We start from the raw sequence: 27,842 nt of genomic DNA, 5'->3' as shown, positions 1-27,842 counted from the left end.
TTTCAAAGCAACGGAAGGCACAGACTGTGCTTAGCAGGCTACAGTTTTCTTCTAGAACATTAAAACTGCCGCCTTGTCTCCCAGGTATAGCAAGCACACATCTATCGTCCATACAGAATGGAATTATTTTAACATAGAACAGATAATAATTTAATATGGTTTCTCTATGGTGATTTCTTCATAATATCATATCACTTGATTGGTGCGCTCTTACTGTATATATGTGTCACAACAAATCTAAGTTTTAATCTTAACTTTGTCTCTTTTGTCCTTGAAAGTCATGCTGTCATTTCTTCCTGTTGTGGTGTGATGGAGTTTTGGCCTGTCTGGTGACATCACCAGGCGGTAAATTGGTTAAGGGCTTGTAAGTAAGCATTTCATGGTAAGGTCTACACTTGTTGTATTCGGCGCATGTGACAAATAAAGTTTGATTTTATTTGATTCGCTAGAACATCGCTCAGACGCACACAAATAATATAGCATTCAAAATGGGTGAATCTTTCCTTTAATTGTTATCCAGAAATGATTTGATATTGAGATTTAAAAAAAAACTGCATTGGACCTTTAAGCCTTGTTCCAGATGGTGGCTTTTAATTAGAGGAACACAAAACAAATGGCAGTATGTACAGCCATTAAACAGGACACACATCTTCTGTTTTATAACTCATCACTGGAGGCAATAATATGTGGTGTTTGAGGGAGGAGGTCCACTGTGAATTTGGGGTGGTGGGGTGTTGTTATTTTAGAGTGTATAATGAAGATTATGAGGAAGATATAGGAGTGTAGGTTTAGTGTCATACTGAGTGGTTAGGAAGGTGGACAGATCACTGTTTGTGTTTTGAGCTCAACTGAGCTTCACACAGAGATTGCAAGACAGGGTAAAACATATTTCTCCTTTAGTTTGAACTTCAAAAAAGGTATTGTTCGTCTTGTGCCTCCCTCCCTCCTCACACCTTCTCCTCCCTGAATCTTTTATTTTTAAACAGGATGTCTTTGCCAGCCACGGTGCGGCACATTAATTAGTGCAGCAGAATGGTGTTTAGAAGTGAAGAGAATGTGAGAGGATGGGAAGGTCGGATGACATCAGATTCAAACCAAATCAAAATAAAATGAAACGTTGTTTGTCTGATGCTTCATAAACAACAGCTGTAGACTAACAGTGAAATGCTTACTTATTGGGGCTCTAATAATAATAAAGTAATAATAAATACACAATGAGTAACACTAATTTGGCTATATACACGGGATACCAGTACTGAGTTGATGTGCATGGGTATGAGGTATTTGAGGTAGATATGTACAGATAACTAGGAATTAAGTGACAGATAATAAACATTAGCAGCAGAGTATGTGATTAGAGAAAAAAGTGTGTGCAAAAAAAGGTCAATGTAGCCTCTCGTCACTGGGCAGCTCGTGGCTGGGTTTCCCTTTGCAATCCATGATAGTTTGCAAGCACTGCCACATCCGACGAGTGTCAGAGCCGGTGTAGTAAGATTCAATGTTAGTCCTGTATTGACGCTTTGCCTGTTTGATGGTTCGTCACAGGGCGTCCTGCTCCTTGAAAGTGGCAGCTCTAGCCTGTAGCTCAGTGCGGATGTTGCCTGTAATCCATGGCTTCTGGTTGGAATATGTACATACGGTCACTGTGGGGCAGATGTCATCAATGCACTTATTAATGAATCCCAGAACATATTCCAGTCTGCGTTAGCGAAACCGTCCTGTAGTTTAGCATCCGCTTCATCAGACCATGTCCATTTTGAGCACACCACTGGTACTTCCTGTTTGTTTTTGCTTCTTAGCAGGAATCAGGAGGACAGAGTTATGGTCAGATTTGACAAATGGAGGGAGAGGTTTGTATGTGTTTTTCTGTGTGTGGAGTAAAAGTGATGTAGAGTTGTTTTCGCCTCTAGTTCCACACATGATATGCTGGTAGACATAAAGTAGAAACAGATTTCAGTTTTCCTGCATTACAATCACCAGCCACTAGGAGCGCAGCCTCTGGATGAGCCTTTTCTTGTTTGCTTATGGCCATATACAGTTGAGTGCGGTCTTAGTGCCAGCATCGGTTTGTGGAGGTAAAATAGAAAAAACAGCTTGATGTATGTTGTCCATGTCCTTGTTCAGCCATGACTCTGTGAAATATAACATTTTACAGTTCTTCGGTGTTATATTCTCCTACATTCCTTTCACATTTCCACAAACTTTAAAGTGTTTCCTTTCAAATGGTACCATGCATATGCATATCCTTGCTTCAGGGCCAGGAGTAACAGGCAGCTAGATTTTACAGGCAGTTAGATTAGTAATTTTAGGCAAAAATTGAAAAAAGGGGCAGATCCTTAACTAGGCAAGTCAGTTAAGAACAAATTATTATTTACAATGATGGCCTACCAGGGAACAGTGGGTTAACTGCCTTGTTCAGGGGCAGAACAACTGATTTTTACCTAGTCAGCTCAGGGATTCAATCTAGCAACCTTTCAGTTACAGGCTCAATGCTCTAACCACTAGGCTTCCTGCCACCCCGTAATAATGCCAGCCAATCGATATCCATGTGCACACACACAAACACACTTTTATCTCTCCAGTCTCCCAGAGAAGTTTTTTTTTTCTTTCCCTTTCTCACAAGGCGACATGGAATGAATTGTCATATATTTGTTCAGAACCTGTGGGTGTTCCACACTGCATTGTACATGTAATTACAGTGCCTTCAGAAAGTATTCATACCCCTTGAGTTATTCCACATTTTGTTGGGTTACAGCCTGAATTAAAAATTGATTAAATATTTTTTTTTCACCCATCTACACACATTCTCTTTGACATTTTTGCTAATTTATTGAAAATGAAATACATAAATATCTAATTTAAATAAGTATTGGCACCCCTGAGTTAGTACATGTTAGAATCACCTTTGGTAGAGATTACAGCTGTGTCTTTCTGGGTAAATCTCTAAGAGCTTTGCACACCTAGATTGTACAATATTTGCGCATTATTCCTTTCAAAATCCTTCAAGCTACCCATAACATTATGAAGCCACCACTATGCTTGAAGATGTGAAGAGTGGTACTCAGGATTGGATTGGATTTGCCCCAAACATAACACTTGTATGCAGGACAAAAAGTGAATTGCTTTGCCACATTTTTTGCAGTATTACTTTAGTACCTTGTTGCAAACAGGATGCATGTTTTTGAATGTGTTTATGGTGTACAGGCTTTCTTCTTTTCACTCTGTCAATTAGGTTAGTATTGTGGAGTAACCACAATGTTGTTGATCCATCCTCAGTTTTCTCCTATCACACCTATTACACTCTGTAACTGTTTTAAAGTCACCACTGTGAAATCCCTGAGTGGTTTCCTTCCTCCCTGGCAACTGCGATAGGAAGGACACCTGTATCTTTGTAGTGGCTGGGTGTTATGAAACACCATCCAAAGTGTCATGAATAACTTCACCATGCTCTGCCTTTTTTTTTTTTTTTACTGATCTACCAACAGGTGCCCTTCTTTGAGAGACATTGGAAAACCTCCCTGGTATTTGTGGTTGAATCTGTGTTTGAAATTCACTGCTCGACTGAGGGACCTTACAGATAATTGTATGTGAAGGGTACAGAGATGAGGTAGTCATTCAAAAATCATGATAAACACTATTATTGCACACAGAGTGAGTCAATTCAATTTATTATGTGACTTGGTAAGCACATTTTGATTCCTGAGCTTATTTAGGCTTGCCATAACAAAGGGGTTGAATACTTATGGACGGAAGACATTTCAGCTTTTCATTTAATTAATTTGTATACATTTTGAAAAAATATAATTCCACATTGACACTATGGGATATTGTGTGTATGCCAGTGACAAAACGTCTCAATTTAATCAAATTTGTAGTCATGGGTAGTGAATAAAAAAAAAAGTCAAGGGTAGTGAATACTTTCTAAAGGCACTGTGTATTCATAAATATGCATGACATGTTATATCTTCTGGTATCAGCTATGATGATATGAAAAAGTGCTGGAGTCATTTCTGACGTTTTTAAAATTGGTCCCGCTTTGCAGGAGACTAGGGAGAGAACCAGAATACACAGGCATGTGTTGCGTAGCTGTGTGTGTGTGTGAGTAGGTGTGTTTATCAAGGTGGTCTTTGAGGTCACTCACTCAGAGCCTTGCATTGTTGTTGGTGTGGAGGATGGAGGAAGTGTTAAGAGGTAATTAACATGTGGTGGATTTGTCTGTGGGTGTCTTCCTGGTAAAGGGCAATGTCCGCAGATCAGGTAACATCTCACAGTCTGCATCTGAAATGGCACCCTATTCGCTATATAATGCACTACTTTTCCTATTCACTATATATAGCCCATGGGGCTCTGTTCAAAAGTATAATCCATCCACCTGACAGGTGTGGCATATCAAGAAGCTAATTAAACAGCATTACACAGGTGCACCTTGTGCTGGGTACAATAAAAGGCCACATTAAAATGGGCGGTTTTGTCACATAACACAATACCACAGATGTCTCAAGTTTAGAGGGAGCATGCAATTGGCATGCTGACTGTAGTGCCTTCGGGAAGTATTCAGACCCCTAACTTTTTCCACACGAAGCCCTGCTTATCCATCACGACTGGACTACCGACGTAATTTGCCCTAGGGTCTTTTTTCCAACAGGCCCCTTCGTTGCGACATCCCCTGAATGCCCATCTGCTAGCCTGCTGTCCGCGGCCCGCTAGCTGTCTAGAGCATACTGGACTGTTAGCTGAATAGATCCATTTGTCAATTGGACTGGACCCCTCTGCTACACGGAGTCCTATTAATCCATCACGACTGGCCTATCGACGGAACCGCAGGAGGAGGCTAAAACAGACTTTCCTCCGCGACGTCCCTCGGCCTGCTAGCTGTCTGAATCGCCGTGTCTCCAGCCAGCCCAACCATTCCCAAGCATGCCAGCCCAACCTCTCCCTAATGTCAATATGCCTTGTCCATTACTGTTCTGGTTAGTGATTATTGTTTTATTTCACTGTAGAGCCTCTAGCCCTGCTCAATATGCCTTAGCCAACCATTTAGTTCCACCTCCCACATATGCGATGACATCACCTGGTTTAAATGTTTCTAGAGACAATATCTCTCTCGTCATCACTCAATGCCTAGGTTTACCTCCAATGTACTCACATCCTACCATACCTTTGTCTGTACATTATGCCTTGAATCTATTCTATCGCGCCCAGAAACCTGCTCCTTTTACTCTCTGTTCCGAACGTACTAGACGACCAGTTCTTATAGCCTTTAGCCGTACCCTTATCCTACTCCTCCTCTGTTCCTCTGGTGATGTAGAGGTTAATCCAGGACCTGCAGTACCCAGCTCCACTCTTATTCCCCAGGTGCTCTCATTTGTTGACTTCTGTAACCGTAAAAGCCTTGGTTTCATGCATGTTAACAAGTTTCACTGCTTTAGCACACTCTGCCAACCCGGATGTCTTAGCCGTGTCTGAATCCTTGCTTAGGAAGACCACCTAAAACCCTGAAATTTCCATCCCTAACTATATCATTTTCCGCCAAGAAAGAACTGCCAAAGGGGCAGAGTTGCAATCTACTACAGATATAGCCTGAAGCTTTCTGTCTTACTATCCAGGTCTGTACCCAAACATTTCGAGCTTCTACTTTTAAAAATCCACCTTTCCAGAAACAAGACCACCCTCTGCCCCCAGCTGTGCCCTGGACACCATATGTGAATTGATTGCCCCCCATCTATCTTCAGAGCTCGTGCTGCTAGGTGACCTAAACTGGGACATGCTTAACACCCTGGCCATCCTACAATCTAAGCTTGATACCCTCAATCTCACACACATTATCAATGAACCTACCAGGCACAACCCCAAATCTGAAAACACAGGCAGCCTCATTGATATCATCCTAACCAACCTGCCCTCCAAATACACCTCTGCTGTTTTCAACCAAGATCTGAGTGATCACTGTCTCATTGCCTGCATCCGTAATGGGTCTGCGGTCAAATGACCACCCCTCATCACTGTCAAACGCTCCCTAAAACACTTCAGCGAGCAGGCCTTTCTAATCGACCTGGCCGGGGTATCCTGGAATGATATTGACTTCCTCCTGTCAGTAGAGGATGCCTGGTTATTTTTTTTAAAGTGCCTTCCTCACCATCTTAAATAAGCATGCTCCATTCAACAAATTTAGAACCAGGAACAGATATAGCCCGTGGTTCACTCCAGACCTGACTGCCCTTGACCAGCACAAAAACATCCTGTGGCGTACTGCATTAGGATCCGTGATATGCAACTTTTCAGGGAAGTTAGGAACCAATATACACAGGCAGTTAGGAAGCGAAGTCTAGCTTTTTCAAACAGAAATTTGCATCCTGTAGCACAAACTCAAAGTTCCTGGACCACTGTAAAGTCCATGGAGAATAAGAGCACCTCCTCCCAGCTGCCCACTGCACTGAGGCTAGGAAACATTGTCACCACCAATAAATCCACTGTAATTGAGAATTTTAATAAGTATTTTTCTACGGCTGGCCATGCTTTCCACCTGGCTACCCCTACCCCGGTCAACAGCCCTGCGCTTCCCACAGCAACTCGCCCAAGCCTCCCCCATTTCTCCTTCACCCAAATCCAGATAGCTGATGTTCTGAATGAGCTGCAAAATCTGGACCCCTACAAATCAGCCAGGCTAGACAATCTGGAACCTCTCTTTCTAAAATTATCTGCCGAAATTGTTGCAACCCCTATTACTAGCCTGTTCAACCTCTCTTTCGTATTGTATGAGATTCCCAAAGATTGGAAAGCTGCCGCGATCATCCCCCTCTCCAAAGGCGGAGACACTCTAGACCCAAACTGTTACAGACCTATATCTATCCTACCCTGCCTTTCTAAGGTCTTCGAAAGCCAAGTTAACAAACAGATCACCGACCATTTCGAATCCCACCGTACCTTCTCTCTATGCAATCTGGTTTCAGAGCTGGTCATAGGTGCACCTCAGCCACACTCAAGGTCCTAAACGATATCATAACCGTCATCCATAAGAGACATTACTGTGCAGCCGTATTCATCAACCTGGCCAAGGCTTTCGACTCTTTCAATCACCACATTGTTATCAGCAGACGCAACAGCCTTGGTTTCTCAAATGATTGCCTCGCCTGGTTCACCAACTACTTCTCTGATAGAGTTCAGTGTGTCAAATCGGAGGACCTGTTGTCTGGACCTCTGGCAGTCTCTATGGGGGTGCCACAGGGTTCAATTCTCGGGCCGACTCTCTTCTCTGTATACATCAATGATGTCGCTCTTGCTGCTGGTGATTCTCTGATCCACCTCTCTACAGGCGACAAAATTCTGTATACTTCTGGCCCTTCTTTGGACACTGTGTTAACTAAACTCCAGACAAGCTTCAATGTCATACTACTCTCCTTCCGTTGCCTCCAACTGCTCTTAAATGCAAGTAAAGCTAAATGCATGCTCTTCAACCGATCGCTGCCCGCCCCTCCAGCATCACTACTCTGGGCGGTTCTGACTTAGGTATTTGTAGTTGTCCAAATATTCTAGGTGTCTGTTTAGACTGTAAACTCTCCTTCCAGACTCACATTAAGCATCTCTAATCCAAAATTACATCTAGGATCGGCTTCCTATTTCGCAACAAAACATCCTTCACTCATGCTGCCAAACATACCCTCGTAAAACTGACCATCCTACCAATCCTCGACTTTGGCGATGTCATTTGAAAAATAGCCTCCTACACTCTACTCAACAAATTGGATGCAGTCTGTCACAGTGCCATCCTTTTTGTCACCAAAGACCCATATACTACCCACCATTGCGACCTGTACTCTCTCATTGGCTGGCCCTCTCTTCATACTCATTGCCAAACCCACTGGCTCCAGGTCATCTACAAGTCTTTGCTAGGTAAAGCAACGCTTATCTCAGCTCACTGGTCACCATAGCAGCACCCACCCGTAGCACACGCCCCAGCAGGTATATCTCACTAGTCACCCCCAAAGCCAATTCCTACTTTGGCCGCCTTTTCTTCCAGTTCTCTGCTGCCAATGACTGGAATGAACTGCAAAGATCACTGAAGCTGGAGACTCATATCTCCCTCACTAGCTTTAAGCACCAGCTGTCAGAGCAACTCACAGATCACTGCACCTGTACATAGCCCATCTGTAATATAGCCCATCCAACTACCTCCTCCCCGTACTCGATCTATTTCTTTATTTTGCTCCTTTGCACCCCAGTATCTCTACTTATACATTCATCTTCTGCACATCTATCACTCCAGTGTTTAATTGCTATATCGTAATTACCTCTACACTATGGCCTATTTTATTGCCTTTCCTTTCTTATCTTACCTCATTTGCACACACTGTATATAGACTTTTTTCTACTGTATTATTGACTGTATGTTTGTTTATTCCATGTGTAACTCTGTGTTGTTGTATATGTTGAACTGCTAAAATCAAAACAGAAATACCTTATTTACATAAGTTTTCAGACCCTTTGCAATGAGACTCGAAATTGAGCTCAGGTGCATCCTCTTTCTATTGATCACCCTTGAGATGTTTCTACAACTTGATTGAAGTCCACCTGTGGTAAATTGTTGGACATGATTTGGAAAAGCACACACCTGTCTATATAAGGTCCCACAGTTGACAGTGCATGTCAGAGCAAAAATCAAGCCATGAGGTCGAAGGAATTGTCCGTACATTTCTGCAGCATTGAAGGTCCCTAAGAACTCAGTGGCTTCCATCATTCTTAAATGGAAGATGTTTGGAACCACAAACAATCTTCCTAGAGCTGGCCACCCGGCCAAACTGAGCAATCGGGGGAGAGGGGCCTTCGTCAGTGAAGTGACCAAGAAATTGATGGCCACTCTGACAGAGCTCTAGAGTTCCTCTGTGGAGATGGGAAAACCTTCCATAAGGACAACCATCTCTGCAGCACTCCACCAATCAGGCCTTTATGATAGAGTGGCCAGATGGAAGCCACTCCTCAGTAAAAGGCACATTACAGCCCGCTTGCAGTTTGCCAAAGGGCACCTAAAGACTCTCAGACCATGAGAAACAAGATTGTCTGGACTTATGAAACCAAGATTTGAACTCTTTGGTGTGAATGCATTACGTCTGGAGTAAACCTGGCACCATCCCTACAGTGAAGCGTGGTGGTGGCAGCAACATTCCTAAAAACCTGTATTCGCTTTGTCATTATGAGGTATTTTGTGTAGATTCATGAGACAAAAAAAATATTTCTCCCTTTTAGAATAAGGCTGTAACGTAACAAAATGTGGAAAAAGGGAAGGGGTCTGAATACTTTCCGAATGCACTGTCCTTGTCTCATCGCGCACCAGCGACTCCTGTGGTGGGCCGGGTGCAGTGCGCGCTAACCAAGGTTGCCAGGTGCACGGTGTTTCCTCCGACACATTGGTGCGGCTGGCTTCCGGGTTGGATGCGCAGTGCGGCTTGGTTGGGTTGTGTATCGGAGGACGCATGACTTTCAACCGTCTCTCCCGAGCCCTTAAGGGAGTTGTAGCAATGAGACAAGATAGTAGCTACTAAAAAACAATTGGATACCATGAAATTGGGGAGAAAAAAGGGGTAAAATTCAACAACAAAAAAACACACAAAAAATAGATAATCCATCCACCTGACAGGTGTGGCATATCAAGAAGCTAATTAAACCGTATTACACAGGTGCACCTTGTGCTGGGGACAATAAAATGCAACATTAAAATGTGCAGTTTTGTCACACAACACAATGGCTCAAGTTTAGAGGGAGCATGCAATTGGCATGCTCTGTCCACCAGAGCTGTTGACAGAATGTTAATTTCTCCACCATAAACCACCTCCACTGTCGTTTTAGCGAATTTGCCAGTACATCCAACAGCAGACCACTCCGTCCCAGGACCTCCACATCCGGCTTATTTACCTGCGGGATTGTCAGAGGAAGGAGCAGGGAGGTTCGGAGGTTGTATTTCCGTCTGTAATAAAGCCCTTTTGTGTGGAAAAACTCATTCTGATTGGCTGGGCCTGGCTCCCCAGATTAGGGCCATAGATTAGGGCCTAATGAATTAATTTAAATTGACTGATTTCCTTATATGAACTATAACTCAGCATAGTCTTTGAAAATGTTACATGTTGAGTTTTTATTTTTGTTCAGTATATTTTCCCCAGTCTTGATCCAATGCTGAGGTTGTGAGGTGTTGTTATTTCAATGTTGAGCACTCTACTGATTTCTTCAGCACACGTCTACTTTTCATTGACACACAGATCAATAAGGTTTCATCAATAGACAGCCAGACATCATGCAGCCTCTCTCGGTCAATACTGACTGACTGGAATTTTTCACTCCTGTAGTGTGTATGATATATACTGGCATGGTTTTGATTATGATGAACCAGGCAAAGCTAAGCACCATTGCCTTGGACAGTGGATACACAGATCTTAATGGCCATAGAGACTGCCAAAGAGAACAAGATTGAGATAAAAAAAAAGTAACAATTTACATCATCTCATTGTCAATCAAATGATTGTCATATCTGACATTGACTGACAGTGCATTAACAGTATAATTACATTCAGTTACAACGACTCTCTGCATTTGATACGATCATGCACATGCTTGTATGGTCCCATGATAGAAGTCTGGATGGATGGATTGAGAGTGTGTGTATGTGTGCGTGTGTGCATGCGTGCGTACGTTCCAATGGTAGAAGGTTGGATGGAGAGGAGAGGCAAAAAGACAGGCTGGAGTTGCTCTCTTCTACATTTCATCTATAGTGGATCTGTAGCTTAGCCTCCTTCCCTCCTTCCTCGTCATCCCATCTTCATGATTGGCATGGCCCTCTGGGATGTACAGATGGGCTTTCCATGTTGAAGAAATCATGACATACGTGTAGATGAGTAAGAGCTGCCACTCGCCCGCACCCAGGCTGTCTCATGTACATACGTCCTCTATCTCAGCCCCTTGTCTGCTCCTATCTCTTCTGAAGAGGTGACTTCTCATCAAACCGTCTCTCGTGGATGTATGAATGGATGTATATATGGATGTATGGATGGATGTATAGGTTGATGTATAGATGGATGTATAGTTTGATGAATAGATGAATGTATATATGGATGTATAGATGGATCTATATATAGATGTATTAATGTATGTATAGTTTGATGAATGGATGGATGTATTGATGGACGTATAGATGGATGTGTAGATGCATCCTGTCCATTGGGATACAGAACCCTTAACTGGAACTGTAGTCTTCTTTGTATATGGAATCATGCCTGTACCTATAATCTCTCATGGACAGAGCCACGTAAACATACTAACTGGTACCATAGTATATGTTGGGAAGGAATGGGATGTGTGGGATAACGAGCAGCAGTAGTTCCGGGTTTAAAAAAAAAAAAAAATGTATGCGTTGTTTGAACAAATCATAATTTTGCAGGTGTTAGCATCTTTCGAATTCCGGAAGAGGAGGAGACAACTCCACATTCCAGTTCTGCTCCTCATTCTAGCATCTTTTCATCTCTTCTCTTAACAGGTATGGACACAGAACTTAATCGAGGAGCTGACCAATTACGTGAGACTTTATTGTACCTATAACTGGAACTCTTAGCTCTCAAACAGTCTGTATAACTCAAACTCTCAACCCTTAAAGGACTGCAATGTCAGTGATGGATTTATAAGCTGCAGTCTCTCATTCTATCAGTTATGCTTAAAAGCTAACCAGGGAGTTTGTTAGTAATTATATTTTAAATCCCATTAGTTGGTTTTTGCAACATATTTGCTGCAACACAGCAAGTCTACTCTGGGGAATATATATAGGCTTCTGCACATTAATTTTCATATTTTCATATCAACATTTAACAGCTGAAATGACTGGAGGTTGCCAGAGGTGTGGTGATGGAACTGCTCTTGCTATGATTCCACTCATTCATAAACAAATACAGTATGTAACCCCCTTTGAACCTGGCCAGAGTTAAAGCAGCAGTAAGTGGAATGCTACTCCCAGCTAGCATTTTAAACTATATCTCAATAATACAGTCTATCCTAATCATATTAGCAGAGTTTAAGTACAAATTGAATAAAGAAATTAGGTCAATTAAAGGTTAAGTTGCTGAAAATTAGATTTTTGGAAACTAAGATTTAATTGATCAATTAATAAGGGTCTAAGGCAGCTGAGGTGTTCCTAGTTGTCCCTCGGAAGGAGACAGAAAGAGGGAGAGAGAGAGATATAATGAGAGCGATAAAAAGAGTGACATAAAGAGTAAAGGAGAAATGGAGAGTAGAGTGAGTACAGAAAGGCATACACAGACAGTTACTGTCACACACTCCAGTGGTATCCTGATCCCTTTTCAGTTTCTGCTGGTGACAGCTAACTGACACTTCACTGCCTGTCTGAGAGTGGTGGAGGATGTGGGACCCATGCATGTGTGACTACCTGCCTCAGTGTAGTCGGATACATGCAGTGGAATAAAGTATAAAATGTCAGATAATGAGAGCTGTCTATGTCATTGCTGGTCCATGCTACCTAGTACACTCTTGGCTTAAAACAGTTGCAAAGACAGGTAACCAATCCAAGCAACTATAATCAATGTTGGCTACTGTATCTTATGTATTGATAGAAGTTGCCAATTTATACTAAAATGTATTTATTCAAGTTAACATGACCTTCAATTAACAAGACTTTCAGTTGTATTTAGTGCTTTATTAATGATATGTTACAGTTTAATGCTCTTAGTGGATTCATATTTCAGTCCATCTTCGGCTCCGCACTACATAAAGCACCAGTCAAAAGTTTGGATACTGTCACGCCCTGAATTTAGAGAGCCTTTTATTCTCTAATTTGGTTAGGTCGGGGTGTGACTAGGGTGGATATTCTAGTTTTTGTATTTCTATGTTGGCCTGGTATGGTTCCCAATCAGAGGCAGCTGTCTATCGTTGTCTCTGATTGGGGATCATATTTAGGCAGCCTTTCCCACTGGGTTTTTGTGGGATCTTGTTTTTGGTTAGTTGCCTGTGAGCACTCCATTTGCTGCACGTTTCGTTTGCTGTTTATTGTTTTTTGTGAGTTTCATCTGAATAAACATGTGGAACTCTACGTACGCTGCGCCTTGGTCCGACATTCATTATAACGATCGTGACCGATACAACTTCTCGTTCAAGGGTTTTTCTTTATTTTTACTATTTTCTACATTGTAGAATAATAGTGAAGACATTAAAATTATTAAATAATATATGGAATCATGTAGTAACCAAAACAACTGTTAAACAAATAAAAATATATTTTATATTTGAGATTCTTTAAAGGAGCCACGCTTTGCATTGATGACAGCTTTGCACACTATTTGTCACGTTCTTTCAAAATCGAACCCAGAAGCAGACCAGGACAAGGAGAGTAGGAAGAAGGTGAGTATTTATTTACAAGTGAATGTGAATGGGTAGATATATCCAGGTGGCGTAGCGGGCAGCGGAATCCTCCGACGACCAGGCGGGAATGGGGTAAATGATCCGGGTGAGTGAACATGAACATACTGTTCATGGCTAACGATCCGGCAGGGAATGGATGTCAGGTCAGAGCTTTTGAAGGGGAGAGGTGATGATCAGGACAGGTGTGCAGATTACTGATGGGATACAGGTGCGGGTGAACATCGATCTCCCAACAAGCTAATTCGCCCGGCAACCAGACAGGGTGCGTTCCAGGACACCGGACACACACTCCAGGACAGAAACACAGGCAAACACAGACTCAGGAAGCGGGATTCGTGACACTATTGGCATTCTCTCAACCAGCTTCATGAAGTAGACACCTGGAATGCATTTCAATTAACAGGTGTGCCTTGTTAAGTTAATTTGTGGAATTTCTTTCCCTCTTATTGCATTTGAGCCAATCAGTTGAGTTGTGACAATGTAGGGGTGGTATACAGAAGATAGCCCTATTTTGGTAAAAGACCAAATCCATATGATGGAAAGTACAGATCAAATAAGCAAAGAGAAACAACAGTGCATCATTACTTTAAGACATGAAGGTCAGTCAATGTGGAAAATGTCAAGAAATTTCAAAGCACTATGATGAAACTGGCTCTCATGAGGACCGCCATGGGAAAGGAAGACCCAGAGTTACCTCTGCTGCAGAGGATAAATTACCAGCCTCAGAGATTATAGCCCAAATAAATGCTTCACAGACTTCAAGTAACAGACATATCTCAACATCAACTGTTCAGAGGAGACTTCATGAATCAGGCCTTCATTGTCAAATTGCTGGAAACCACTACTAAAGGACACCAATAAGAAGAAGAGACTTGCTTGGGCCAAGAAACATGAGCAATGGACATTACACCAGTGGAAATCTGTCATTTGGTCTGATGAGTCCAAATTTGAGATTTTTGATTCGCAGATGCAGAGTAGGTGAATAGATGATGTCCACATGTGTGGTTCCCACCGTGAAGCACGGAGGAGGAGGTATGATGGTGTTGGGGTGCTTTGCTGGTGACACTGTCAGTGATTTATTTAGAATTCAAGGCACACTTAACCAGCATGGCTACCACAGCATTCTGCAGCATACCATCTGGTTTGCTCATAGTGGGACTATCAATAATTTTTCAACAGGACAATAACCCAAAACACCTCCAGGCTGTGTAAGGGATATTTGACCAAGAAGGAGAGCGATGGAGTGCTGTATCAGATGAGCTGGCCTCCACAATCACCCAACCTCAACCCAATTGAGATGGTTTGGGATGAGTTGGACCGCAGAGTGAAGGAAAAGCAGCTAACAAGTGCTCAGCATATGTGGGAACTCCTTCAAGACTATTGGAAAAGCATTCCAGGTGAAGCTGGTGAGAGAATGCCAAGAGTTTGTAAAGCTGTCATTGAGGCAAAGGGTGGCTACTTTGAAGAATCTCAAATATAAAATATATATTTTGATTTGTTTAACACTTTTTTTGGTTGCTACATGATTCAATATGTGTTATTTCATCGTTTTGAAGTCTTCACTATTATTCTACAATATTGAGAATAGTAAAAATGAAGAAAAACCCTTGAAAAAGTAGGTGTCCAAACTTTTGACTGGTACTGTACGTACAGTAGTGTAGATGCCCCTGCGTCTACACAGAAAGGGGACATGGAATGGATTGCTGTTATCCAGAGGGAGCATTACACTTTGCCTGTCTAAATACGTCATATTTACTAAATTTGTCCTCTTGAACCAGTAGTGTGCCTGCTGTTCCCCTAGGCCTGTGATATACAGGGCATTTTAAATGGAACTGTCAGAGTGGGTTAAGTGCAAGACTGTTCTGAGATCAGTGTAAATGTCAGTCAACTCCATCGAGGTCGGAAGAGAGACCATCACTTATCTTTGCCATTATCACTTCTGTGACAGCATGGACAGCCCCATGAGGTTTTTCTGTGAAGTGTGCCCCCTTTCCAACTCTATGGTCAGTTTATAGAGAAAACCTCTAGGGAGGCACACTCTACAGAGTATGTTAGTGTTGCACTCACCATACTAGCTGATCTCTCTGCTCTCTCCATCTTGCCTTATGTCCATCCACTTTCGTGCACTGATGTTTATTTATGGAACAGTGTCCTTGAGATGAAATACCCCAGATATTTAGAGGACAAAATCTCTCAATCAGCTGTAAGATGCCATCCGTAGGACTGTAGAAATTTTGACTACAGTGTAGGTAGGCAGTAATCAGTACATTTATTATGAAACTTTTGTTTTGTTTTTATTTAGTAGTTTTGTTTGTCTTTTTTTTCTATTTCTTACACAATTGGGAATACTTTTTTTAGGAGTATCCTCTGCTCATTAGCATATTATCTTTCTGAGAGTCAGCAAAAAAAAACGTTTTTGAACATACAGTTGAAGTCAGAAGTTTACATACACTTAGGTTGGAGTCAATTAAACTAGTTTTTCAACCACTCCACAAATTTCTTGTTAACAAACTATAGTTTTGGCAAGTCAGTTAGGACATGCACTATGTGCATGACGCAAGTAATTATCCAACAATTGTTTACAGACAGATTATTTCACTTATAATTCACTGTATCACAATTCCAGTGGGTCAGAAGTTTACATACACTAAGTTGACTGTGCCTTTAAACAGCTTGGAAAATTCCAGAAAATAATGTCATGGCTTTAGAAGCTTCTGATAGGCTAATTGACATAATTTGAGTCAATTGGAGAGGTATCTGTGGATGTATTTCAAGGCCTACCTTCAAACTCGATGCCTCTTTGCTTGACATCATGGGAAAATAAAAATAAATCAGCCAAGACCTCCACAAAAATTGTAGACCTCCACAAGTCTGGTTCATCCTTGGGAGCAATTTCCAAACACCTGAAGGTACCATGTTCATCTGTACAAACAATAGTATGCAAGTATAAACACCATGGGACCACGCATCCGTGATACCGCTCAGGAAGGAGATGCGTTCTGTCTCCTAGAAATGAATGTACTTTGGTGCAAAAGGTGCAAATCAATCCCAGAACAACAGCAAAGGACCTTGTGAAGATGCTGGAGGAAACGGGTACAAAAGTATCTATATCCACAGTAAAACGAGTCCTATATCGACATAACCTGAAAGGCCGCTCAGCAAGGAAGAAGCCACTGCTCCAAAACCACCATAAAAAAGCCAGACTACGGTTTGCAACTGCACATGGGGACAAAGAAAGAACACCATCCCAACCGTGAAGCATGGGGGTGGCAGCATCATGTTGTGGGGGTGCTTTGCTGCAGGAGGGAATAGTGCACTTCACAAAATGGCATCATGAGGCAGGAAAATTATGTGGATATATTGAAGCAACATCTCGAGACATCAGTCAGGAAGTTAAAGCTTAGTCGCAAATGAGTCTTCCAAATGGACATCGACCCCAAGCATACTTCCAAAGTTGTGGCAAAATGGCTTAAAGACAAAGTCAAGGTATTGGAGTGGCCATCACAAAACCCTGACCTCAATCCTATAGAAATATGTGGGCAGAACTGAAAAAGTGTGTGATAGCAAGGAGGCCTACAAACCTGACTCAGTTACACCAGCTCTGTCAGGAGGAATGGGCCAAAATTCACCCAACTTATTGTGGGATGCTTGTGGAAGGCTACCGGAAACATTTGACCCAAGATAAACAATTTAAAGGCAATGCTACCAAATACTAATTGAGTGTATGTAAACTTCTGACCCACTGGGAATGTGATGAAACAAATAAAAGCTGAAGTAAATCATTCTCTCTACTATTATTCTGACATTTCACATTCTTAAAATAAAGTGGTGCTCCTAACTGACCTAAAACAGGGATTTTTGACAAGGATTAAATGTCAGGAATTGTGAAAACTGAGTTTAAATGTATTTGGCTAAGGTGAATGTAAACTTCCGACTTCAACTGTATTTATTAAGTGATACATATTTATATTTATTATTTTTTGTTGTATGTGCGTGCACTGTATTGAAAATAAGGAATTGGTTTATTGTAAATATGACTATACAGTCAACTTTAGAGTAGGTACAGAAAAACAGTTAGCACATCCCGATGTTCACTACTAAATGACATGTATTGATCTCTCTCTCTCTCTCTCTTTCTCTCTTTTTACTGTATCCCCCATTTCTCCCCATATGACCCCTGTTTCTTCCCCTTCTCCCCTTCTTTAAATAATTTGTAATTGTATGTGCACTGTAGTGGACATAAGTAATTGGTTCATAGTAAATATGAACAATTTAACTTTACAGAACAGTTAGCATATCCTGATGTCCACTGGCCTGAAAACTCACCACACTATTCCTGAGATATTTACTTAGCAATTTGAATATCAAACTTACAAAGATTATAATTACACAATTACACACATTTGCCTTCTACTAACATAAAAGGTGCTAATTGTGTTCGGCAGACATTTTGAAAAACCAGGAAGAGAAAGTTATCCTGGTCACAACCCCACACGTTATATCATTGACAAGCCCATAATGCCCTCTCAAAGTAACAACAGGACTTAACATAGTGGCATGTACTGTATGGGCCTCAAAGATACGGACCAAAACCCAATGTCCATTAAAGTGGAAAAAAATGAATTGCTGGGTATCACATGAGGATATAATCTAGTCCTATCTGATTTAAGAGAGTACAATGAACACCATATCACATCACATAACCAAGACGCACATGGGCCATATGTGCTCAGAAGAAATAATCAGTCCACTGGCAGTGTTGTATAGTCATAGAGCATCCAAAAAGCCACATACAGTGCCTTCAGAAAGTATTAATACCCCTTGACTTATTCCACATTTTGATGTGTTACAGCCTGAATTCAAAATGTATTAAATATATATTTTTCCTCACCAATCTACATACAATACCCCAGAATGACAAAGTGAAAACATGTTTTTAGACATTTTTGTAAATTCATTGAAAATTAAATACAGAAATATTTAATTTACTTAAGAATTCACACCCCTGCGTCAATACTTTGGCAGGGATTACAGCTGTGAGTCTTTCTGAGCGAGTCTCTAAGAGCTTTCCACACCTGGATTGTGCTACATTTGCCCATTATTCTTTTCAAAATTCTTCAAGCTCTATCAAATTGGTTGTTGCTCATTGCCAGACAACCATTTTAGGTCTTGCCTTAGATTTTCAAGTAGATTCAAGTTAACTCTTTAACTCGTTCCCTCCCCAGAAACATTCACTGTCGTCTTGTAAGCAACTCCAGTGTAGATTTAGCCTTGCGTTTTAGGTTATTGTCCTGCTGAAAATGTATTAGTCTCCCAGTGTATGGTGGAAAGCAGACAACCAAGTTTTCCTCTATGATTTTGCCCTTGCTTAGCTCCATTCAGTTCATTTTTATCCTGAAAAACTCCCCCATCCTTAACATCCTTAAGATAACAAGCATACCCATAACATGATGCAGCCACCACTATGTTTGAAAATATGGAGAGGGGTACTCAGTAATGTGTTGTATTGGATTTTCCCCAAAACATAACACTTCTTATTCAGGACAAAAAAGATAATTGCTTTGCCACATTTTTTGCAGTATTACTTTAGTGCCTTGTTGCAAACAAGATGCATATTTTGGAAAACTTTTATTCTGTACAGGCTTCCTTCTTTTCACTTGGTCATTTAGGTTAGTATTGTGGAGTAACTACAATGATGTTGATCCATTCTGAGTTGTCTCTTGTCACAGCCATTAAACTCTAACTGTTTTAAAGTCACCATTAGCCTCATGGTGAAATCCCTGAGCAGATGCACTGCTCTTCGTGAACTGAGTTAGGAAGGGCGTCTGTATCTTTGTAGTGACGAGGTGTATTGATACACCACCCAAAGTGTAATTAATAACTTCACCATGCTCAAAGGGATATTTAATGTCTGGAAAACCTCTGTGGTCTTTGTGGTTGAATCTGTGTTTGAAATTCACTGCTCGACTGAGGGACCTTACAGATAATTGTATGTGTTGGGTACAGAGATGATATAGTCATGCAAAAACCACATCAAACACTATTATTGCACACAGAGTGAGTCCATGCAACTTATTATGTGACTTGTTAAGCACATTTTTACTCCTGAACTTATTTAGGCTTGCCATAACAAAGGGGTTGAATACTTGTGACTCAAGAAATTTCTACTTTCCATTTGTAATGGGAACATACAGCTGCAGCACGGCATGAGGCGTCTCACAACACGTATTATACAGTATACTGTAGGCTATTCTGCACAGAACACAGAACTTTGTGGGTGTATTAATGATGTGCAAGAACTATCAAATACTGGATTAATCTCCTCAAATTAAGATGGATATCTGTCTCATAATATTTTTATGTACTGGCTGAAAAACTAAAGGGATGATGGCCACTAATTAGTCAACTAAAAAGTTAGAAGTCACTATTCTATTGTCATGTGTTGGGAAGGGAAAGCAGGTGAAATAATGAAGATCTGAAGTGTGAAAGAGTGAGGAGTTAAATGAGGTCCATGGGAATGGTAGGGCTGTGGAAGCCCCTAGGCATCCTGATGTGCTAGAGGGAGAAGGTGGTAGTTGCAGTGGTGTTACAAGAACAAACATGGGCACACACACACGAATGCTCGAGCACACACACACACATTTGCTTTACTCTCTTTGTGGGGACCAAACAATTGATTTCCATTCAAAGTCCTATTTTCCCTAACCCCTAACACTTAACCTTAATCTCAACACCAAACCCCTAACCCTAACTCCTAACCCTAACCGCTAATCCTAATTTTAACACTAACCCTAAAACTAACCCCTAAGCCTTAAATAGCCTTCTTCCTTCTGGGGACCGGCGAAATGTCCCCGCAATTTTCCTTGTTTTACTTGGGAGGACTCCTGGACCACAAAAGGATAGTAAAACTAAAGACACACACTAATCGATGTTGACTATTTATTCAACATGTTCTGCTTTCCACAGAGGTACAATATAATATTGTTCTATTCAATTATGTGATTAGGCCTATGTCTCTCTCAGCAACATCCGCTTTCAATCGCTTCCACGTGGTAGATCAATAGATGATGTCTGAGTTATTTGGGGCATAATAAGCTTATGGTGTCTAAATATCAATGGTAGATTCCACAACATACGCACACACCTCAGTCTGCCTATCTGATGGCTTTAGTTGTGTCTGGCCCTAGACTAGACAGCTTTAAACTGCTGGGTAAAGTTCTTGTCTCAAAGTTCTGGTTGTTATCACATAATTAAACAGATATGGTTGTCATCCATTTCTTCCATCTGTATTGGGATTGGTGGCTCTTGCTCCAGGTAATGTGGATGACTGACATTGTAGACAGGGTTGGTGATTGTGTGACATGTGAAAGGGGCATTGGCTGGTGACCTCTCTCTATCTACAATGTCAAACCCTCAGGTAGACAAAAATTGAGGTTTTAGAGTTAATTTCCTGCTATTCTACGCATTTTGCCATGGGCCCTAGCGGCTGCGGGCCCTAAGTGGTCACTTATGTTGCTTATACCTGGAACCGGCCCTGTAGACAGCAGAAGCTTTTCAAAAGAGAATCCTCCGAGGTACAGAGATACAGTAGAGATGGACTGAAGATGCAGAGATAAAGAGAGAGACATTTTTGGACAGCAGAAGATTTTCTTAAGAGGGTCCTCTGAGGTGTAGAGATATTAAAGATTTATGCTAGTCGGCTAACCCAAATGGCACCCTATTCCCTATATAGTGCACTACTTTTGGCCAGAGCCAATATATAGGGAATAAGGTGCCACTTAGGAAGCAGTCATAGACACCTTTGGACTGGGGCTGAGGATCTGATATCACTCCCTGATAAATTAGCTCTGAAAACAGAGAGAATGGTGTGCTGTAGTTGTTTTGTTAGTTTACTTGTAAAATATGTGTGCCGGTTGAGATCACCTAACCGAAGGCGGGCACGTCTATCATATATCTCCTACAACCATACAGAGGCTGTAGCCATTGTCACTGTGTGAGTCATTTAAATGAGAACTATGATGATTATAGTCTGTGTGAATTTGACATGAGGAAGAAGCTCTCTTACGGTGTTTAACACATGTAAGTGTAGGTGTTGAATGTCTGGGACTAGCTAACATAGTTTATATCTTCCTCTCTCCCTCTCTCCATCTGTCTCTCTCTCTCTCACTCTCTCTCTCTCTCTCTCTCTCCCTTCCTCTCTCTCTCTACTTCCCTTCCTTCCTTCCTTCCTCCCTCCCTCCCTCCCTCCCTCCCTCCCTCCCTCCCTCCCTCCCTCCCTCCCTCCCTCCCTCCCTCCCTCCCTCCCTCCCTCCCTCCCCCCTTCCCCTCCCTCGCTCCCTATCCCTCCCTACTTCCTTCCCTCACCAGGTTGCCAACCTCCTCCGCCTCTTCCAGATCCCTCAGATCAGCTATGCCTCCACCAGCGCCAAGCTCAGTGACAAGTCTCGCTATGACTACTTCGCCCGCACCGTGCCGCCTGATTTCTACCAGGCCAAGGCCATCGCTGAGATCCTGCGCTACTTCAACTGGACCTACGTGTCCACTGTGGCATCTGAGGGCGACTACGGCGAGACAGGTATCGATGCCTTCCAGCAGGAGGCCCGCGCCCGCCAAATCTGCATCGCCACCTCGGCTAAGGTCAGACGAATGTTATTTGTTTGTTCGTTGTTGTTGTTGTTGTTGTTGCCCCTGTCACAGCTAAATAATTAATATGAGTACATTATTCAATAGTGTTGAAGACTACTGTGTCTTGTTGTAACATGCAATAATTATAAGTTAGTACATAATTAATTTGTTGGTCAAACAGGTGAGCCGCTCGATGAACCGGTTCAGCTACGACCAGGTGATCCGCTCGCTGCAGCAGAAGTCCAACGCCAAGGTGGTCATCCTGTTCACACGCAGTGAGGATGCCAGAGAGCTCCTGGTGGCTGCCGCTCGCATGAACAGCACCTTCACTTGGGTGGCCAGCGATGGCTGGGGGGCGCAGGTAGGGTCTGGTAGTCCATTCAAAAATGGTTGATTCCCGATTCCCAAACAATTATAGAACCAATTCCTGTATAATAATTCCTGTCATTTTACTGCTGTTTCCGATAAAATGTCATGTTTTGTGACTGTGATGTTGGTAACTGCAGATGTAAGTTAAGTAAGAAATGTTATGTTTTCATTCCAATTAATTATAAAATGTGAATGATTTTCAGGAGAGTGTGGTGAGGGGAAGCGAGACAGCAGCAGAGGGGGCCTTCACCATCGAGCTGGCCTCCTACCCCATCCGGGAGTTTGCAGACTACTTCACCAAGCTGAACCCTTACACTAACACACGGAACCCCTGGTTCAGAGAATTCTGGGAGCACCGCTTCGACTGTAGTCTCACAGAGCCTGGTTGTAGCGAACACAGTCTGCGGGATGGCAAGTTTGAGCAGGAGTCCAAGATCATGTTTGTAGTCAACGCGGTGTATGCTATGGCTCATGCCCTGCATAATATGAGGCAGGCGGTGTGCCTACCCAATGCCACCAAGATATGTGATGCCATGAAACCAGGCACCGGGAAGAGGTTCTATAGAGACTTCATCCTCAAGGCCAAGTTTGATGGTGAGTGAAGTGGTCAACAATAGAAATAGCGTAAATAGAAGGGGCCATCACCATTCTTGTAAATATTCCATAATGAGTGGACCGGTGTCCATATTGAGTGCACCCAATTCTGTGGGTAATGTAATTCTATTTTTATGGCCTTAACAGCCATATAAGGTCAGGTGACTTGATTAATGTCTATATAACAATGTTAGCCTATATACTTCATTCACCACACAAGTTTAGATATACTATAGAATGAAACTATCTTTGCCACTCATAATGTTTATGAAATGTTTTATTCTTACTTTTCTTATTTTCAATGTAATAAGGTAAGAGCTCTGCAAGCAACTCCGAATCACAGAGTAATCCTATTATTACCCTGAGCCTCTCCTAGACTGATGTCTAAATATAATTGAGTATTACATTTTTTTATTTAATCATGAATATTGGCAAATTGGGGCAATTTGAAACAAATGCTAATCTGGATTGAGCATGAGATTGTTTTTTCAGTTGATGTTGTGTCCCTGTGGAGTTGAGAAAGGTTTGGTGAAGATTCAATTTGCAGTGATAAAACATGAATTAACATCTATGGGATCATCAGTAACAAATAGAGACTGAGTAAGATGCTTAGCAAGCCACCTGCAGTATTTTGAGAACATGCCTCACGAATGGATGTTTGCATTAAAGGAATTCATTAAAAAGAAGACTGATTCGATGAAGGAAACTTTTACATAATATCTTCGATGAAGGAAACTTTTACATAACATCTAAGTATGTGAGAATTTTTTTACTATATATTAAAACTCAATATCTAACTAAAGAGGAGGGGTTTTCGTTCCTCTTAAATGTCATAATTTATATATTTCTGTTTCCCCTCATCTGAAACCCTGAAGAAGGCATCACACCTTATAACAATAATAATAATAATAATAATAATAATAATAATATTAATAATAATAATAATAATAATAACAATATAGAAGCATTTCTGAAATCTATTTCCATTGTCCATGTCAGGTTGTGCGCTACTGGTATAGAAGTCAGGTGCAGGAGAGCAGAGAGTTGTGATCTACTGGTATAGAAGTCAGGTGCAGGAGAGCAGAGAGTTGTGATCTACTGGTATAGAAGTCAGGTGCAGGAGAGCAGAGAGTTGTGATCTACTGGTATAGAAGTCAGGTGCAGGAGAGCAGAGAGTTGTGATCTACTGGTATAGAAGTCAGGTGCAGGAGAGCAGAGAGTTGTGATCTACTGGTATAGAAGTCAGGTGCAGGAGAGCAGAGAGTTGTGATCTACTGGTATAGAAGTCAGGTGCAGGAGAGCAGAGAGTTGTGATCTACTGGTATAGAAGTCAGGTGCAGGAGAGCAGAGAGTTGTGATCTACTGGTATAGAAGTCAGGAGCAGGAGAGCAGAGAGTTGTGATCAGGCTCACACTTTATTTGGCAGAAGCCACAACAGACGGATGCAACTGGTTCAAAAACCTCCAGCCAATGGCAAATGTGAAAAGCGTGACAACAGTCAAAATAATGCAAATGTAGAACTACATACTTCGGGTTAAACACGGTACCCGGGGAAAAACCAGCCTGGCGCGTCACACAAAACACGCAACAAAACAATTCCACACAAAGACATGGGGGGGGAACAGAGGGAATATATATGTAGTCTGATTAGGGAATGTAAACCAGGTGTGCGGGGAAACAAGACAAAACAAATGGAACAATGAAAAGATGGCTAAAATACCGGTTATGTCGACAGCCGAACGCCACCCGAACAAAGAGAGGAGCTGACTTGAGTGGAAGTTGTGACAGTCCAAGACAAGATTATTATTATCTGCACTTCTGTTTATCCGCACTTCTGTTTCCCTCAGCTCCCTTCAGACCTGCGGACACGGAGAACATGGTGCGTTTCGACGCCTACGGAGACAGTCTGGGCCGCTACAACATCTTCCACTACCACAAAGAGGAGGATAAATATGTGTACAGGAAGGTATGTAGCTCTCCATCCAGGGGTGCTGTACTGCGACTGACCATGTGCCTTTCACCGTGTGTGTGTGTGTGTGTGTGTGTGTGTGTGTGTGTGTGTGTGTGTGTGTGTGTGTGTGTGTGTGTGTGTGTGTGTGTGTGTGCGCGCGCGTCTGCATTTGGGAAAAAGGCAGAAGACACATTTCTGTTTTAACCAAGTATCTCTCCTCTCCACTCCTGTTCTCTGAAGGTGGGTTACTGGGCCCAGGGCCTCATCCTAAACACCAGCCAGGTGCCATGGAGGGGCCCGGGCGAGGGGCCCCCCACCTCCCAGTGCAGCGACCCCTGTAGGAAGAACGAGGTGAAGAGCATGCAGCCTGGAGACGTGTGCTGCTGGATCTGCATCCCCTGCCAGGTAATACATCCACAAGCAAGGAGAGAAGAGTGTAAGAGATTACACTATTCTGTCATTGTATAGTTTATCTTTTGTTAGTCAGTAGCTCACTTTGAGGGTGTGTTCCAGCCGGCACCATTCATTTCTGCCAGTTGAATATACACTACCTTATTTTTTTTCAAGTTTAAGTTTAGGGTTAGGATAGGGCTGTTGCAGTGACCATGTTACCGCCACACTGGCAGTGATGAGTCATGACTGCAGTAAAATTAAGTGTGACCATTGAGTCACAGTAATATCCTTTTATGAACTCTGGGCATGCTTTGGTAGTACCCAACTTGCTAACTACCATCAGGTCCTAATGGACTGGTACTCAGGGCTCTATTGTCCCTCCATCAGGTCCTAATGGCCTGGTACTCAGGGCTCTATTGTCCCTCTAACCACTCTGACATCAATGCAAATGCCTTTGAAAATCACATCAAACACATCAGAACAGTAGGCCTATAGTACTTTTAAAATTCACCTCACTGTGATGATTCATTTGAAGAAAGGAGTTCAACAACAGGTTGAAACAGAGTAAAACATGGTTGTTGTGGATGTTGTTTCAAAGCCTAACACAACTAAATGGACAGAGCTTTCTAAGGTGATGATTAATTCAAAACACATATTAGAGCTTATTGATATGCATAGGCTTATGAGCCTAAGCCATCAACAAAAAAAAAGAATAAAAATTATGATTGTGCCCTTATAACATAAATAGCCAACTGCATATTACACATGGCAGAAAAAGCGTAAACAAAACTGATTTAAGATGTCTTTGGTACATAATTGCTCTAGCCTTTGAGTGTGGACTGTATTATTATGCATACTGGATGGACTGGTACCTTATGCTACGCTCCAACATTTCTATCCATGAGTCTGGGGGAGAACAAATTGAGTGACACGATACCTTCAGTTATATAGGATATCTCACCACCATGTGTTTCCCATCTCCTCTCTCTCCTTTCTTCCTTTATTGAGCATGCAGACAGACTGTCAACAGTTTAGTGAAATATGTTTAATTGCGAAAACATGTTACTATTGATGTTCCTGAGCAGAATTAAGCACCGGGTAGCTTCAGGAACAAGGTTTGAGAGCCCATGGCATACAGAGTTTGGGTGAAATATCACCTGTCGGTCATCAAGGGCTCCTCAAACAGTGGTTGATGCATAGAGGGAAATAAGTCTTCTTATATTTTTCAGTTGTTCATATCAGTTGTTCACAGCTCCGCTTTGAAACCGAAGTAGCCTACAAAACAGATTGTCAGGAAAGTGCGCGGCCTCCATTCGCTATTTGAGTTTGAATGGAGGCCCCTGCCACTGTTCCTGCCCATTTCATAATGGGCCATTCTCAATCTAAACTAATTTGACATGTTATTGAAGACAAGATTAAATTCAGAATAGTCTGATGAGTGAAAATATGATCACTTGATGCGAGAACAGCTGTGCAGCCTGTGGCAAGGAGCAAGTTTTTTTTTGTCACTTTCTAAAATCATCAACAACCTATAGTCGCACCATGCAGCCCATATATGACATTCTAAATCATCAAAAACTTATAGTCGCACCATGCAGCCCATATATGACATTCTAAATCATCAAGAACCTATAGTCGCACCATGCAGCCCATATATGACATTCTAAATCATCAAAAACCTATAGTCGCACCATGCAGCCCATATATGACATTCTAAATCATCAAGAACCTATAGTCGCACCATGCAGCCCATATATGACATTCTAAATCATCAAAAACCTATAGTCGCACCATGCAGCCCATATTTGACATTCTAAATCATCAACAACCTATAGTCGCACCATGCAGCCCATATTTGACATTCTAAATCATCAACAACCTATAGTCGCACCATGCAGCCCATATATGACATTCTAAATCATCAAAAACCTATAGTCGCACCATGCAGCCCATATATGACATTCTAAATCATCAAGAACCTATAGTCGCACCATGCAGCCCATATATGACATTCTAAGGAATGCATCATTCACAACTAAAGTTGACAAATCACTCTAAATGTAGCATATAGGACCTGTTTCAAATGATCACTTTTATGCTCAATTTAGCCACTTCATATGCTCACTCGTTACATTCTATTTAATTCAGCTAAGTTCAATGATATTCTTTTTACTATAAAATCAGATAAAACTAAGTAATTGCACCGGACTTCTAAGCATATCTTGTCTGCTAAATGAACACGCAAACAGAGTATGGCATGGAACATAGCCAGTTAACATACAGTAGGCTAACTCATATTCTGTCTGTTCTTCTGAAATACATGTTCTTCATATCATATTGACTAATAAATAATATATTTATTGTGATGGTGTATATTAAATTGATTTATTATACTTTTTTAAATGTAGATGTTCCAAAGGCGCTCATCAAATATTGTCGATAGTTACAGTGAGGGAAAAAAGTATTTGATCCCCTGCTGATTTTGTACGTTTGCCCACTGACA

The 27,842-nt window shown here is 41.8% G+C and overlaps 1 protein-coding gene across 1 annotated transcript in view; it reads left to right on the top strand.

Moving 5' to 3' along the window:
• The window catches only part of LOC139414410 (metabotropic glutamate receptor 2-like), a 52,334-nt gene that overhangs the window by 13,572 nt on the left and 10,920 nt on the right, over window positions 1-27,842 (top strand). Inside the window, exons 2-6 of the mRNA XM_071162321.1 lie at window positions 21,775-22,044; window positions 22,214-22,393; window positions 22,605-22,995; window positions 24,843-24,961; window positions 25,187-25,351. Coding sequence (XP_071018422.1) covers window positions 21,775-22,044; window positions 22,214-22,393; window positions 22,605-22,995; window positions 24,843-24,961; window positions 25,187-25,351 — 1,125 coding nt within the window. The remainder of the gene's footprint in view (window positions 1-21,774; window positions 22,045-22,213; window positions 22,394-22,604; window positions 22,996-24,842; window positions 24,962-25,186; window positions 25,352-27,842) is intronic.

Source organism: Oncorhynchus clarkii, chromosome 7 (genome assembly GCF_045791955.1).
Source record: "Oncorhynchus clarkii lewisi isolate Uvic-CL-2024 chromosome 7, UVic_Ocla_1.0, whole genome shotgun sequence".
NCBI classification, from domain to species: Eukaryota; Metazoa; Chordata; class Actinopteri; order Salmoniformes; family Salmonidae; genus Oncorhynchus; species Oncorhynchus clarkii.
Note: the sequence above shows the minus strand (reverse complement) of the source record. Positions and strands in the feature narration are given on the sequence as shown.